The sequence below is a fragment of the Anser brachyrhynchus genome (genome assembly GCF_964034855.1).
Source record: "Anser brachyrhynchus genome assembly, chromosome: 2".
Lineage (NCBI taxonomy): Eukaryota > Metazoa > Chordata > Aves > Anseriformes > Anatidae > Anser > Anser brachyrhynchus.
In genome coordinates, this window is record NC_137695.1 from 51,475,066 (window position 1) to 51,491,351 (window position 16,286).

General features: G+C 39.7%; 1 protein-coding gene and 1 long non-coding RNA gene across 19 annotated transcripts in view; one reads left to right on the forward strand and one right to left on the reverse strand.

Moving 5' to 3' along the window:
- LOC308190089 (uncharacterized protein) overlaps positions 1 to 16,286 on the forward strand; it is a 148,369-nt gene that overhangs the window by 5,329 nt on the left and 126,754 nt on the right. For 3 of the 18 annotated variants that reach the window (XR_013946856.1, XR_013946857.1, XM_080581054.1), the window contains exon 1: positions 1,771 to 3,969. The exons of 7 other annotated variants lie outside the window; for them this stretch is intronic. Coding sequence is in view for 1 of the 11 variants with exons in the window: in XM_080581054.1 (XP_080437180.1) it covers positions 3,874 to 3,969 (96 nt within the window). In the remaining 10 variants the exon portion in view is untranslated. Of the gene's footprint in view, positions 1 to 1,770; positions 8,019 to 9,922; positions 15,862 to 16,286 lie in introns of those variants that run through there. 8 more of the 18 variants (XR_013946853.1, XR_013946854.1, XR_013946858.1 and 5 more) reach the window with 8 other exon arrangements.
- LOC308190093 lies at positions 9,299 to 10,195 on the reverse strand. The gene is made up of 2 exons (XR_013946873.1): positions 10,070 to 10,195; positions 9,299 to 9,961 (listed from the first exon to the last, which is right to left on the reverse strand). It is a non-coding gene; the product is annotated as an uncharacterized lncRNA (long non-coding RNA).

A 16,286-nucleotide genomic window follows, 5' to 3' on the forward strand; every position in this document is an offset into this window, starting at 1 on the left:
GCTGCAGGTTGTGGTATGGATTGGGTGTCTAGGAAGGAAATGGTGCCTTATCACCACTGAGGGCCTTAGCTCGAAATTGCATTTTCCTTACATTCTGTTGCGATTTACGTTGAAATCTAAGTTGGGATATACTGTGCAGTACAATGGAAGGTGCTGAGTAAACAAACAAAGAGAAAATTCACTCTGAAAGACGGCAACTTTTTAAAATCTACACCTAAAATTAGGCTGATAAATAATACTTCTCTTGGTGGCTGAGCACTTGCCTTTCACTTCAAGTTACTTGGACCTGCAGGTGCTGCTCCCAGAGGAAAGTATGCCGATGGTAATTATCATTTTGAAACTAACCTTAAATATCCATGTTTGAAAATGTTTGCCGATATTTTATGCTTTAGTTGGATGTTATTTAAATCCAATATATCGATCACAGATTCAGGAATTTTGTAAAGGTGCCTGAAAAAGCTTAGTTAAACATTTAGGTTCAAAGACATAGATTCCAAGTGGTGTGGCAGTTTCTGTGTAGAGACGTGCCAAATGAAATACTGTGTGTTGAAAGTGTTAGTCAAATCCCTAGTGACCTTTAGCTCACATAATAAGGTTGCTATCCAAGTGTCTCTGCTTAAGAGAACTCGGCATTTAAATGTCCATTTAAAAATTGATTTGTTTGAATGATACTGTTCATCTTGTCTGAGGCCTAACACGTCCTAGAGGACAGTGAAAGGAGTGTTTCTCTTCTAAGTGTTGTCAAACCAGAAAGAATGGTTGTTCCTAAATTCTGCATATGTCAGCATAATAGAAGCTTAGTCATGCAAATCCTTATTACTTGGCAGTTCTGCAGCAGAGAAAAACAGTGTGTTACCATATTTTATCAGTGTTTGTAGTTGAAAGTATGCCTTTCATTGTTTTTTTTTTTTTTAAGAACAGATGTCAAGACAATCTTGAAAACATAAACGAGTGCTAAAAAATATTTTCCTGATTTAAATAAAGGGGGGAAAAAAACCTAGCTAGTTGAATGTGTTGGTCTTCATTTCCATAAAAAACATGTTAACTGTTTATATGCTTCCTTCTGTTTCCATGGGGGATGGGAGGACATGGTCAGGGGGATAAAACAGTTCTTCAATTAATGACAGATTTTATTTTACTATTATTTAGTGATTCTGCTAAATACAGTAGCATACTATGCAGTTCCAAATTATCAAGGGCTTCTTAGTTTTTTATGGAACTACAGTACATTGTAGTATTTTGAATAAACGTGCTGTGGTAGAGCAGTGATTTACTCTTGTAGTCCACGGACACATGAGAACCAAATTGGAGAAAAGCTGGCTTTAGAAACACTAGCAGAATAAGACAATGCCTTTTCCTTTCTTGCCTTTTCTTTTATGGAGTAGTGTCAAGGAAGTGTCTGGTAAGAGGAAGTGTCTGGTAATTACTGTTGGCTGTATCCAGACAAATCTAGCCATGACTTACCAGGACAAAACTGTCTGGGTCAAAGTCACTTACTTCTGAGCTAGATAGCTGGATGGTTTGGTTGCAAGTGAAGTTTTCCTCTCTGGCTTCCTAATGCAATTATCATTCCCCAACTTAGTGTTTCATATGTGGGAATGCGAAAGAGGGTTTAGATGTTCATTTTTGCCTCTGTACTGTATTCAGATTCTCTGCTATGATTTTAAACGCTGATTACACAGTATAAGTCGTTTAGTGCCTGTTTGTTTCAGATCATCAGAGAAATGAATGAGACATCTTAATGGAGCCTTGCTCTTTTGTGTAGGTATACAGAGAGTCATTGTATGCTGCCTGCCTCACCTGGTTTGCAGGCAGTCTCCTCAGAGGAGATATTAATTATAGGTGAAGCTGTGAATGCCACCTATACTTAAGCTTGCTTGACACTTTTCATCACAGGGCCCTGTTTTCAGTTGCTTATAAATTTGTCAAATGTATATAATTTGGACTTGATAATGTACAGACTGAGAGATTGCATATGACTGAATTTTTGTATCTAAAGCCTCAGAAAAAAACAGCTTTTTTTTTTTTTTTGACTTGAGAACAAATTTAGAAGAAATGTGTTGAAAAGAACTGTTTCTTTCCATTTTGTTGCAAAAGGAACAGAGAAGGCACTCAATAATTCGGAGGTAGGAACACAGAAGAGACACGGTGGAAAGTAAATTAATTGGGGTGATTTAAGTGAAGCTACTTAATAACTACTATTTTCCAGGTTATCTTTATATGAACTCTTTATGCCTTAGCTCTTCACCTGAGAAAATGTAGGGAAGCTCATCCCATTCATAAAATCACGTGACTTTCATGTTTGCAAAGCACTCAAATAGTACAAGGATGGCATGACAGAAAAGTCAACAGACATTCACAATTTTGTCTTTGTAGCAAGTCTTGAGTACAGGTCAGTAAATAAGATCTGGTGCCTCAGAGAGGGCAATAGGAATTAAACAAAATGTTGAACATCCGTGTGTGTAATAATTAGTGTCTGGTCTGCCTATTCAATGAGGAAATGGCTTCAGGAAAAATACTCATGTCATCCATATTCCTGCATGCAATGTGTATGCCAAGGGGACTGAAATACAATTGTCTGGAAAATCTTGGAACATTGTAAGTTTTGAGTAATTGACTTGGTATCTGTAATGTTCTTTTAATATGATTTTTGGCATATAATTTGCTATTTAGTATTGTCTGTAGCTCAGGCTATAGTGGAGGGAGACAAATGTATGAAAGTAAGGTAGGTCTACACTGAAGAAGAGAAACAGCAAATTATTTTCTTAAACCTTTGGATAACTTCCTGTTTTGTCTGCAAAATAGTATTTTTCCTTGGAGAGAAAAAGGTGTTAGACATAGCAATTTCACTTGGATAGAAACGTCATCACATAAATAGCCTGCTGTGAATGACATTTTAGGCAGCTCAGTCAATATCCTGCCAGGAGAAACATACTCCCTCAAAAAACAGTTGTAAATTCAATGCATCCTTTAATTGGAGATATACTGGAATTTACTTATAATTACATATTACTTATAAAAGAGTGAGAAAATAAACTTTGCATTATTCTGAAGTCAGAACCATTCAAATACAAATACTAATTATCTGTTGATTAAATATTTGTATCATGTAGGGTTTTTTGTTTGTTTTGTTTGTTTGTTTTTGTTTTATGCCTCCAAGGAATAGGAGATCTATGTTCTTAATAACAATTAGCATAAACACATAGCACTTTTCACTCAGATTTCAAAGAACTCTGCAAAAAGCAGAGAAAGGTGAGGAGCTTGTTTAGAGTGTCACAGCAGGCCAGTGTCTAAAGTATTCTGCCCATAGCCTGGTGCCTCCCAACATCTTTGGATCTGGGATGCATTTTCTGCATGCTGTATCCTCAAATATGTCACATAGCATTTCCTTGCACAGTGAAATCACTTGGACTTTTCATCCTTGTTTCTAAGACTGTGAACTTGGTGGAAAAGTGTTGTGAAAGCTGACGAAAGCAGAAAGTTAGGCTGGAATAGGACTGTAGTTCACTGGCTGAGGGGCTTAGTCTCAACCTCATTAGAAAGCCAGCACATTTAACACAGTTGCCACTGTTTAATTAGGAGGCATTTAAGGCTAAATATTCAAGGGAGGTGTTTCAGATTGGACCTGTGGTGCGACACAAAAAAGCAAGAAAAGCTTCTGCCCTGACAAGAAGTTGTGGAAACTTGCAGTCTTGTGAGGAGTGGAAGTTTAAAGGTATAGGCAGGCACGAACTCTTCCAGCAGCTGTGCTAGTTAGCTTAAACTGTCTAAGTAGTAACACCACTCACTTCAACTTCAAGTGGCTTCGGGAGTGTTTCTATAAGCAAGCTCTGCTGGCAAATGTGAGGGAGCAGCAACCTCTGAAAAGAAGTGATGATCAACAGCTGGGCTGTAACCTTCCCCTGGCATGTCTGCATCCAGCAGGGAACATCTGTCCAAAGCCTGACTTCCAAAATTAACAGAACAAAGGTATAGTTTGTTTAACAAAATTGCTAGTATTAGCTAAATAATGGAATGTGCTTTGATTCTGCTGATGCCAGAACCACCCAACTTTTACTTTCCTTACCTAATTAGAATTAATTTATTCAGAAAGCTTTTTTGTTGTTGTTTGTTTGCCTTTGTTTAAGTGAAGAAAATAGAGCTTAGGTCATTTCAGGGGCTTTTAGCTTAGGAAAAAACTTTGACGATACTCAGAATTTTTGTTTTTCATCAAGCTGTTTAAGGGTCAAGATGATGTGTAAAAACTATTTAATGATAAAATTCTCCAAAAGCATGTCAAGATTTATTTGGTGTCTTTTAGACATGCCAAGCAGATGGGAGTATACACTGCTCCCATTAAGTGTTTGAGGTTTAAACACGTTCTCTTAAAAAATGATAGCAGTGGTAGAGACTTTTGCTTTCTACTTTTCAAGTCTTACTGGGTACTGGTATCCATTAATTTTTTTACTGCTAAAATGGCATCGTGAACTTTAGGTAGACACATTGCTCTTTTGATTTAAAAATGACCGAAACAGCACACACAACATTCACAGTACCGTATGAAAAGTCAGTGGTGGTTCTCAATGTCAGTAATTTGGATTCAGATGCTGTTTTCTACTTGTTTCCATAAATAAATGGGAACCAAGCTTGGAAAGTTAGGGCAAGTGATCCATGAAAATAATTCCTCGCCCCCTCAACACACGCCACTCCATGAGAGTTGTTCTACCTGTACTGGTGCCTATGAAAGTAGAGCACCTGCCAAAGAACTCCAAGATCAAGTTGAGTGCTGATTTTTGTACATCGTTCTTTTGGGCATTCCTTGCTTAAATCATGTGTGTGTTGGACATAGAATAAGCCAATGCTGAACAATCCTTGAAATAGCACAAACTTTGAGAAAGTGTATTTTGTTATACTAAAGGACACAGGTAAAAGAGGCCCTGTAAATACATCATCTACCACCAGAACACAAATATGTAATTTGATGGTATGTTTCTGTGGACAAGAGGAGATGATAGGTTATTTTAAACTTCTCTCTCTTACCTCCTACCTTTGAGGTTATAGCTGTAATGAAATACCCCAAACGTCATTTATTCCTTTCTGTGCTTTTTTGAATAAGAGTTTTGAAAGCAACAAGCAACATCTCGGGGGGGAAAAAAAAGAAAAGGGTATCTGAAAACTGTTATGATTACTGCACATGGTGAAATAAGAATGAAAGTAAAAGAAATGAGATAAACAATGGCTAGTGAGAAGGCTCATATGGAACTGCTGAGTGAGGATTACTGATGCTTGGAGTTAAGTAATTATGAAACTTAGTGGAGATGAGCTGTCAGGAGATCTCTAATTAGATAGTGGAGTCATGTTTCCTACATGCACCAAGAAGTGGTGTTATGTAAGATTTGGTAGGTTGTGCTCCCAGTGAAATGGCTAAGAAAATATATTGACTGCTAAAAATACATGGAAAGATTGTGGCTTTTTTTTTTGCTTGTTGGTGTGATCTGTCCAATTTTAGGTTATATTCAGCATAGTCATGAAAGAAAGCTAAGTTTTTGTATTATCTGAAAAGCTGAGAGGTGGGTAGATACCCAGTAGGTAGGGTTGCATCACGGTTTCCATTGTGTTGATTCTGCCATTTGGTGGAAAATGATCAAATTAACACCTCATCCTAACTGCTCTACTTTGCACATATCACAGAAATGATTGATAAAAAACATTCATTTTTTGTAACTTATTGTTTAAAAAATATCCTTTTGCACAAATCTGTGTTGTTTTATTCTCTACTACTTTGCTTGTAGCTGTTGCTTTAGAAATGTATTTTTTTTATACTGCAAGGTGTTATTGGCTTCCGTCAGGTTATTCTTGAATCTGTAGAAAGTAATGGACCTGGGTAAAGACATACAATGTTCTAAACAGCTTTCCTTCAGGCTAAGCCATAGGAATATTTGAACAGGTTTTTAGCTGCTTGCAGAAAGGCAGTAATCAAGCAAAGCAAAAGCTGGGCAGAATTAGGCCATGCAGTCTGAGACAGTGGTTCCAAATGCAGCAGTTGGTGTGAGCAGAAGAAATAAGTAAGATAACAAGCTGTGAGCATGGTTTACAAGTATGCAGAGAGACAAGACCCTTTGGGCCTTATGACTCACTGGACGGGGAGGCTTGGGCATGCTGAACAACGAAAGTGGCTGTTAGGGTGTGATTTTTACTTTGTGTATTTATGTACTTTGCAAATGATGTTGCACAAAATATGACCACAGTAAACACCTGTTCACATCAGCACTTTTTTCTTTCTGACTGGTGTAGCCCCATGGTTAATCTGCACACATGGCTATGTAGGATATGTATCTGGATGTCAGGTCATGGCAAGAAACCATAATGAAATATTCAATTTCTGAAAGAATTTGCGATACAACAGCCAGAGAAGCAACATTTAAAATTTTTCTTATCCTTGACACAGAAATGGAAATTATATAGGCCACTCTTCACTCTTTAACGAAACAGTTGAGTGCTGTTTTAAGAAAGCTTATCTGTTACTTAGCAGAAGTACTGAACAGCTCAAAGATACAAATGTACATGAAGAACAGAACGGTATTTACATAGCTAAAGAGTGTGCAATTAGGCAAGATATCCCTTCACGTTCATACAATCCTTCCCAGGTATTTACCTGAGAACGAGTTTGTGTTGCAATAAATCCCAGCAATTTAGCTGCAAACAGCATCTGTGGAAAAGGCACGATCTGGCAAAGTTCTGGGTGGGTGCACTCAAAAGTTTGTAGTTGACTGTAAGCAAGCCTGCAACAGTAATTAATCATGAGGAAGTTAAAAAGGAAAAAAATGAACAGCACGTGAGTGCTAAGAATGTTATCAAAATACACCTTGGGGAAACAGTGATCTCTTATCATTATTTTATTAATACTATATATACATATTTATTACAGGGGCCAAAATGTCTTGTGTAATAAATAGCTGGGGTTTCCAGAGAAATCAGTGGGAGCTGTATGTGATTCTGAGGTCTGATGGCAGTATCTTAAATAGAAAATGCACTGTATCGTAACTACAGTGAAAATAACAGTGAATGCAGGAATGAAAAACGGTTGCAAGCTGTAACATGTCTGCATCAAAGTCAGCAAGGAAGAGGCATGTTGTACCCTGTGTTATTTGTAAAATAGAACATGATCATACAATTAAAGGCTTCTGTCATAATAGACACATGTAGGAAAAGCACTTCAACCTTGATACTCTCTTCATATCCTAGGCATGATGAGCCACTCTTTTTTTTTTTTTTTGGTCTTAATGTGTCATCAGCCCCATTGAAGTTATGGAACAAAATGAGAAGTCATGGTATGATCTGTTCTGTAATAATTGCAAAACACTTAGATCTTCAGAAGAAGGATGCTCAAGAACTGTGAATTAACATTTATTAGACCAGGGTCGGGGTATGGAGAACGTTGTCATAGGCTCCATCCAGCTCAGACAGTTCTTGTTTAAATCTGTCACATGTGAGTGGGGCACTTAAAGGCATGTTAAATGCCAAGTGTATGAAACCTTGTTGGATATTGTAAGCATGAACTGAATCAGGTGTAATCAAGATGCTTACATGCATCTTGCCCTCTTCTCAGCTCTATTAGTCTGCTGTCTGGGAGAGTGTGAATAAGGAAAATTTGGCAGTGGGGCTGGTTTCCTACACCAGTAAGTTGTAACAGACACGTTGGTGATGCTGCCTGTTAATTTAAAGAGCATTTAGCACTTAATCGTGCTTGTGTAGCACCAGCCAGGAAGGACACTGCTTTCTGCAACCTCTAATTGGGTGCCATCAGTAATGTAAGCCTAAGATTGTCCCAGTCAGCAACTGTACTGCCTAATCAGCACAAGCGTGTGCCCACTGGGGATCAGACACAGATAAGCGGAAAAGAGGGAGAGAGATCTGAACACGTCTACGAGATGAGCAGCATGTCAGTAGTGTAGAGGATGTCTAGATTTATGTGCTTTTTTGGCAGTGCTAGTGAGCTATTAATCATTTCTCATGAATAGGGCTCTTGTAAATCAGAGGTAGGAAACACATTTCATGGATAATCATGGCAAAAATGTCAGCTTTGCTATTTGGTCATATGCTGATAGGATGCTTAGCACTAGAACAGACGCAATCACACACACAAAATCAAAACAGTACTCTCCTTACATGAGAGGTAGAAAGCAGGAAGACAGTAGGTAGCTGAACTTTTCATCAGTATTTGAAAAGTAGGGAGCTATCGTGTAATAAAGGGAGACCAATCTTTTTTATTATTATTAAATTATTTTATTTTGTATATATATATATATATATATATAAGGAGAAGCTTTGCTAAAGGAGTCAGGATTGAGTTCTAGTCAGCATCTGGATATAATACAATACATATAAAAAGACACACTCTGCATAATTTTAACAGACGGCTGATCAGTTCATGGTCTTCCTTTACTTTTATTGCCCTGCAGTTTACTGTGTATGGCCCTTATGTGCAAATACCTCATTAGTCGCTGGGTTGCATGTTTCGTTAAGTATATGGAAAGTACTGTCAGAATTAAGTATCGTCAGGATAATGAGCGAGGGTGGGGTTTTTTAGCTTTATCACTGAAGGCAATGTTAATGGTGAATAAAACAGTGGAAGTAACTGGAAAGCAAAAAGCAGAAGATTCCCCCTTCAACTTGTGCAAGGCAACCAGCTCTTGTGTATTAAACACATTGCTCAAGGACTGACATTTAGAGAGCTCTTGGAAGTGCATTCTGCGTGAGGGAGGCGAAGGAGAAAGCCTCACCCAGGGCTTTTCAGTACATTACTTGCTGGAACCAGTCAGAGCTGAAAATCTCAGCCTAAATCAGGATTAATGCAAAATACTTCTTAGGTTAAATGTGATGGTGTCCTCAGTGTGCTTTTGGCTTAAGAAATTGTCGAATGCTCATTTCCTAAAGGGAATGGTGTGCCCCCCCGCACCCAGTTTGCTCCATTGGCCTCCAGTTTCTCTATAAATTAGCAACGTACAGAGAGAGAAGTGCTGTGTAACTTGTCCAAGTTAATGCTGGTCATGCCTGCACTAGGCAATGGCGTAGTAAATCATCGAGCGAGGCCGATAGTGCCAGCTGAGTACCACTGTGTTTTCAGACACGTCTCCTGGTTTTGGGAACGACTTTGGGTAGTGTCCGTAGGAGTCCTGCGCTTCACGGGGGCTGACGGGTGACTCTCCTGCATGGCCAACCTGAACATGCTGAATTAACAACCTCTGGGAGATTTTTAACTGCATTTCCTGGGAGTTGTGGGAAGAAAGTCCAGGAGCTTGAAACTCCCTGGGAAATGACCATAAATCCCCATGAATCACAACCGCTTTTAAATCCTTTTTCAAATTAGAAGTCAGGGCTTTTGCTCAGGGAAAAAAAAACAGTACTTTGAAAAGCACTCATGACTTAGCTTGTCATGAAACTATCCTGACAGTGACTGGTGCGGGTATTTTCCTGTATTTGGGTCAGCCCAAGACAAATTGGATCAGAGGAGGCTTGAGATGAACATATGCTGGCTCCATAGGCGTAGCTGCCTTTGGTGCAGTTGGTGGTGTGCTGAGTGCCGCAGACACTCCGCGATTCCTCGCCTCTCCCCTTAAATGACATTGATTCAATTGCTCTAGAGAATTTTCTTTTACAGGGCTAGCATGCAGGCTCGTGTTTTTAGGGGGATTTTATTATTGCTTTAATTCTTGTCGTTTTCAGGGTTGTGAAACTTAGGGGAAATGTATTACAGCTATGGGGACGAATTTGTCCTCAGATAACTTTTATCCACCAGAAGGGGTGATTTCAGCATGCTTGGCTTCTCAGACAGTCCTAATTCACTGTTGCCTGGCAGTGGGGAATCAGAGGAGAGAGAACGATTCTCCTCTCCTTCTCCCCGTTATTTGAAATTCAAAGTGTCCTGTCTACACTTCTTCAGATTTACTGTGTTCCTGTGGTGGCAGTAATTCAGGAAAATCTGAAAAACAAACAAACAAAGCAGAGAACATACTTCTTCCAGACAGGTATTTCAGCATCCTTTTTTTTTTTTTTCCTTTTTTTGTTTCTTTGTCTCTTAAAATTTTACCAGTAGGTGTTACTTCATTCATCGGTGTGAAAATAATTGCCTAAAACTCCCAGACCTGAGACACAGTCTTAGGAATTGTGTAGTTTATGTCACCGTTGTCCCAGGAGTGAGGTCCAAATAACAGCGAATTTCTGGGGACGTTGAGAAAGGAATGGAACAAGATTCAAGCTGTTAATATAGTATGCTGACCTCATCCTGTTGCACTTCTTGGTTTTTGGCTTAGGTGCAGGCTAACACATTTCAGCTGTCCTTTCCTTTTGCTGGTTTACCAAACCTAATGTCTTCCAGGGTGTGGGTCCGTGAAACAGATGAGCCACACTAATTGCTCGCTGCTGCCAAAACTCAGACCTGCTTCTCCTCTCTCTGCTCATGGCTTCAGAGTCCTGCTTCCTTTGCACCATCTTTCTTACTCGCTACACATGAGCTGGCAGAGAAATGGTTGCTCGTTTTGCTGAGCTGCACTTCTGCCTGCCCAGTGAGCTGAAGCAGCCCAGGGCTGGTACAGAGGGAGCAGCAGGAGCACGGGGCTGGGAGGAGGGATAGGAGAAACGGAGCTGCTCCTTCCATCGATGGTTTCCGTTCGATGCGACCTGGGAATGCACGGTATCTTCAGAAAAAAATTGCTCCATAGCACTTTAAAAAACAAAAAAAAAAGATTCAGATACTTCTAACGACTTGTTACTCGGGTGCCAAATAGAATACGTAGAGCAGGATATTTTTCATCAAGTTCTTATTAAAAAGAATGTAAAAATGTTAATTGATACAAAGTCGTAAAGATCTGGGCCTCCAGTTATTCCCAGAGCCGTTAGGGTGAAATTAACCCTCAAACAGAGGCTTTTCTAAGGCTTTTACAGCATGCCAGTCCCACGGGGAGTCTGAATAAAGATGTATTATGGAACAATTTTACTGTATAATTTTTAAGTGCAGTATTTGCTTGGATCTTTTCAGTCTTCAGCTGACTTATGATCTTGCAGTACGTATATTGATCCCTAATATTAGACAGATTGAAAGCTCCCATGTAAAGCCACACTAAAAATATGTCAACTTGTAAAAAAAAAAAAAAAAAGACACAATAAAGCAATATTTAATACTAAGTGTGTGTGTATGTATATAGTATATAAAAATGTATTATTTACTTATTATATATGAACCTTAGATTAGTTAGGTAGATATACATGATATAATAGAACTCTGTATGTATATATAATATGTATGTATATGTGACTATAAATTATTTTCAGCCTTTGTGAGGAAAAGTTGGAGGAGAGAATAGGGTGGTGAATGCTGTGAGTTTGACTTTGTGATACACTGAATAAAGCATGCTTCCATTCCAGGCTAAAGAAAATATTGCCATGACTTAATATGACATTTCTAACTGAAGAATGTAACTAAAGAACAAGAGTAACTAGTTGTACTTTCTTATAATGCTCCCTGTGATTTGATGCAACTTCTCCTCTGTATGTTTTCTTTAATTTTTATGTTTTATGTGAAAGCTGAACAGACTGAATTTGTTTGTAATTTGGAATTTAAAGCAAGGCTCTTTGTTAAAAGCCCAGAGGAAGTTTCCATATGACTTATGGGCCATTTGGGCTCAATTGAATTTAATGGGTTTCAGCTGCACCTCCACAATGGCTTTGAAGGAAGTGAAGGGAGATCTATAGGTCTTAATTGCTCGAGACTGGCTTGTTTCTCTTGAAAAGGCTGTTTGCAAGAAGCAGGTTGGGAGTATTAAAGAATGTATCCTAAAAGAGATGTAGGAACTGCTGTTAGAGGAAGGAGCTAAGATGAAAATAGCTTTAAGACATTACTCAGCAGCTCAACTAGTCAATCTGAACTGGTCCATGCTAAGAGCTGGCATTGCAGTTCTTGCTTGTTTGCTTAAAAATATTCAAATAATTGCGTGTGTGTGTGTGTGAGTGACTGAGCCAAACTTCCTTTATAGTTCTTTCAAGAATGAAATGGAGATCTTGGAACTAACAAGATAAATGAGGCTGAGACCAAAAGAGAAACCCAGATAGTCCCCTTGGCCTCTCTCACGCTGGTTGACAGACATGAGTTTCTGAGTCAGCAGGTGAACCATGACTTTTGAGAGCAGTGATTTGTTTATTCTTCCACTGTACAAAGCATTTCAGTGGAACAGAACAAATCTATCTGGGCAAATATCCATTCCTATTTCATATTTCCTTCTCTATGCACACTGCCAGCTGGCCTTATAGATTGTTGTTACTAAGTTCGCTAGCATTATCCCAGGCTTCACATTAGGAAGTGTCTGACCCATAAGAATCTCTTATGACCCCATTTTCCAGGCAGGCAGGAGAACATGTGAGACACATAGTTAAGAATATAAAGGATCTATTGTCTTATTCAAGATAAGCCAAGAGACCATATTACAGGAAGTTAACCTTTGGTGTACTCTATCATTTTGTCCGGCATCATACAGGCAAGTAGGAAGGGGACATTCTCTTGAGGTACCCAGCAGATGAATGCCAGATGGTACTGTCATAATACACAAAAAATAGCTAAATACCTATTGGTTGTGTTCAGTACAAAAGGAACATTTTTCTTCTTCTGAATCCTGCAGGGCAGAACTCAGACAAGCATCTTAACACAAACATTGCAGTAACTGAAATGTGAAGCTGGAAATCCAAAGAATTCTCCAAAAGCTCTAAATAGCTTTTTAGGCTCGATTTATGTTGGGCCTAATGGATCCTCAAAGGGGAGAAGGGTTTATCACAGACAAGCATTTTAAGTACAGCATGTTTACACGGTAGGTAAATGGGAGCTTGTTACATCAAATAGGGAGGCTTGATGACGAACAAAATGACAAAGCCTTGCTGATGAGTCCAGCACTTCCTGCATTGTCTGGCTGAGTAGATCCAATCCCCAGTGCAGAGCCTATGTGCCTGTGTCAAATCGAGGGTTTACTTTTCTGTGGGGAAGTTTCTTCCTTGGTGGTTTCAGAATCTCAGTCAGGAATGCACAGAGAAAAATCTCAGGCCGCTGTCATCATCATCACAGTGGCTTCTTCCATACGGCAGTGCCTAGCTGAGGGGAAACGTGTTTACTTTTCCCATGTTAAAATATGTCCATTTCAATTTCCATGCAAGATTATAAGAACAAAAATATGCTGCCCTTTAGGGGAATGGCATTTGGCTAAATACCATGCGTTGCTATAAACCTTAGATGTGAAGGGCCACATGCAAACATTTACATAGAAGAGCATTATGGATGTGGAGCTGGGTCTTGGTCCTACAGGAAACATATTTCTGACAGCCTGTCTGTTTCAGGCAATGAAATTTATTGCCTTCAGATAGGGGCCGAGTAGGTAGGTGTGGTGCTGTGACAGAAAGTGAACAGTTAGCTCTGCCCTTCATCTCTGGTCCTTAAATCCTCTCCACCAGGCTTTGTACAGCTTGTTTTCACAGCAGCTGAGCTTACCTCGTTTGCTAAAGCTGCACGCTTGTGTATGCATGCCTCAGTTATGACTGTCATTAATGTTCTGTATTTTGGCCTGTGCGAGGGCAGAGAAGTCTTCCTCAAAGCTTCACAGAAATGCTGCAAACATTTGTCTGACCATTGTCTTCAGTGGTTGCATCTTCTTTCATTAACTAGGATAGCTGGTGTTGAAAACCAAACAGAAGGTAATGACAGACCACAGCGAGCTGTCTGTTGCTGCAGATGGAGGATACCTCTAGGATTTGGGTCAGGAAACACTTGGCAAGCATTCCTCTGAATTCTTCTTGTCACGTGTTGAGGAAGCCTGCTTTGTGGCAGGGGTGAAGAAGGAAGCTGAAATATTAAAATGGCTGCAATAGGATTTTGTTGTTGTTTAGCATCAAACCTATTTACAGCCTATCGTGCCAATTCATTCATAATGCTGCTGTCAGGGGCTTTTCCTGATTGTTTGCATTCAGAACAGAAAAAACCACGAGCTTCTGTCCCATTTAGGTTTGCTAAGGCAAGAAAAACGAGGCTTACTTATGCCCCTTTAGAACTGGACCTCGAAGAGGTACTATAAGAAGTCATTTGTTTTCTTTCAACATAGTTCAGCTTCACACAGGCACACACACATTCAGATGGTTTCCACTTGAAATTCCTCATATAATCCAAATAGCTCTCAGCCTTGACTGCTGAGCTGTGAAGGGGCTCCCTCCCCCTTCACCCCTCGTGTCCACAAGTGTGCGGCATGCCAGGCCTGGGAAGGAAGCTCACTCACTTCAGTTTGCACACTTTTTTTTTTTTTTTTTCAGATGTGCCTTAAAAAGCCTTGACCCTCCTTTCTCTGCTGTTTGTGAAAAGAGGCAGAGTGATATTTGAGGGACTCCTTCATTTCTTTGGAGTCCGTCTTTACTGTATGCTCTGCTGTCTTTGGCGTAAGTTTGCGTTTACAAGCCCGCAGAAATAGTTGCTGCATTTTAAACTGACAATCAGGCAGAGATCCGTGCAGCCTGGAGGGGGAACAGGAGTGAATTGTACCCTCACATTGCACTGTACCGTCACTGCTCAGTCTGTGTAAACTAACATGCTGTGTTGTTTATAGTTCTTCAATAGAGTGTTTTAAACAAATACTTTTTTTTTCTTCCTTTTTTAGAACATGAGTTGATTACATAAGATTCAGGGTGGATGGATAGCGGCAGAGCTGTTGGACCCTGCTGCACGACACTATTGGCTTACAGACTTTTCTGTCCAGGCAGTCCCTTTTTCCTGGGAAAGGACAGAAACTGCCAATTCTACGGCACCCTCCTTTGCCAACAAATGGTCCCTTATTGAAACTGGAGCTGCCATGACTGCAGGCAGGGGAAGAGGATGCTGCGGGCACGAAGCTGGTCTGGAAGATGGGAGAATGCCCATATTTTGGTCCAGGCCCTGGGGATGCTGAGGCTGTATTGCCCTGACTTTGTCACATTCCTTTATTTCTGTGGGGACCTGCAAACCCAATTTGTCAATCACAATGCAGTATACTAGCAGCTTATTTTGTATTCAACCAGTAGGAATTATTTACAGATAATTCTCCTTTGTCCACATATCATTTAGAGAAACGCTTGGTGTGTATATACCTGTCAACCAGACTTCTTTATTTATATTGCCATATGTAAAATATATACATATTGCCAACATAGTTATGTTGCTCATTGACACACATTAAGCACTACAGAGGTACAAAATCACAACATGTCGTGATGCATATTTAAATATATTGTTTATCTTATTCTTCAGGGTAACAGGTTATTTATCTTGTTTCGTGTATTCAGTTATATATTATTGCTCAAAACCATGCAAAATGAAAAAAAAACCAACAAAAAAGAGCAAATGAAAAGACAAAGTCTTTTGTACAAGAAGCTCACAAATTAAATTTAGATTGAGGTGATGAATTAGGACAACAAACAGAAGTGGGGCAGTAGGATAAGGAAGGACAAGGGTTACAGAAATAAGATTACATGCAATCCATGCAGTATGCTCTAATACAGTTCTTTATGCCCTGCTCTAGCCAGATGCTGCAGAGAAGTGGCCAAAGATTAGCTCTCAGGGGCAGGCAACCGTCTTTGTGGTGTTTGTTTTTATAGTGCTTAGTTCAATGGGACACTAATCCCCGTTTGAGGTCCCTGAGCGCTATAGCAATACAAATAATACACACAAAATAGTAGCAATACTATCCCTTGGCCCAACTCCTTTCTTTGCGCTATGCCCCCTTTTTGGCTGAGCATAATCTAAGAAAAAGGAGGGACTGTGCAGCTCCTAGGGATGTAGCCATTATTTTGGGTGTTTATTCTAACCTTCTGAAGTTTGTTCATCCCTTTCAGAAGAGGTGTTTCCACATGGAAGCAAATCTGATGTTAACCTTGTCCTTTCTCCTTTTTTGATACATAATGATATCTGACATGTCTGGATCTGATGCAGAGTTAAGAATACCAGAAAAGAGGGCTATATAATATGTGGGCATAGTTTGCATCATGACTTCTGATAAGGAAGGGAACAGGACAGATGATATTTTTAAGACAGTAGCTCTTAGGTAGGTCTCCCTACCTGACCAAAGGTTCCTGATTTTGGTGGCTGAACTGAAGCCCAGATTTTAAACTCTTATTCTCTGGTCTACTGAATCCCAGTAGGTCCAGGTCTCTTGCCGCCCTGCAAAGCTTGCCTGAAGGTCAGGAGCTTCACGGGCTATGAAAAATACAGTCAGTTCCATTAAGATTATTATGTGCAGTTGGCTCCAGTA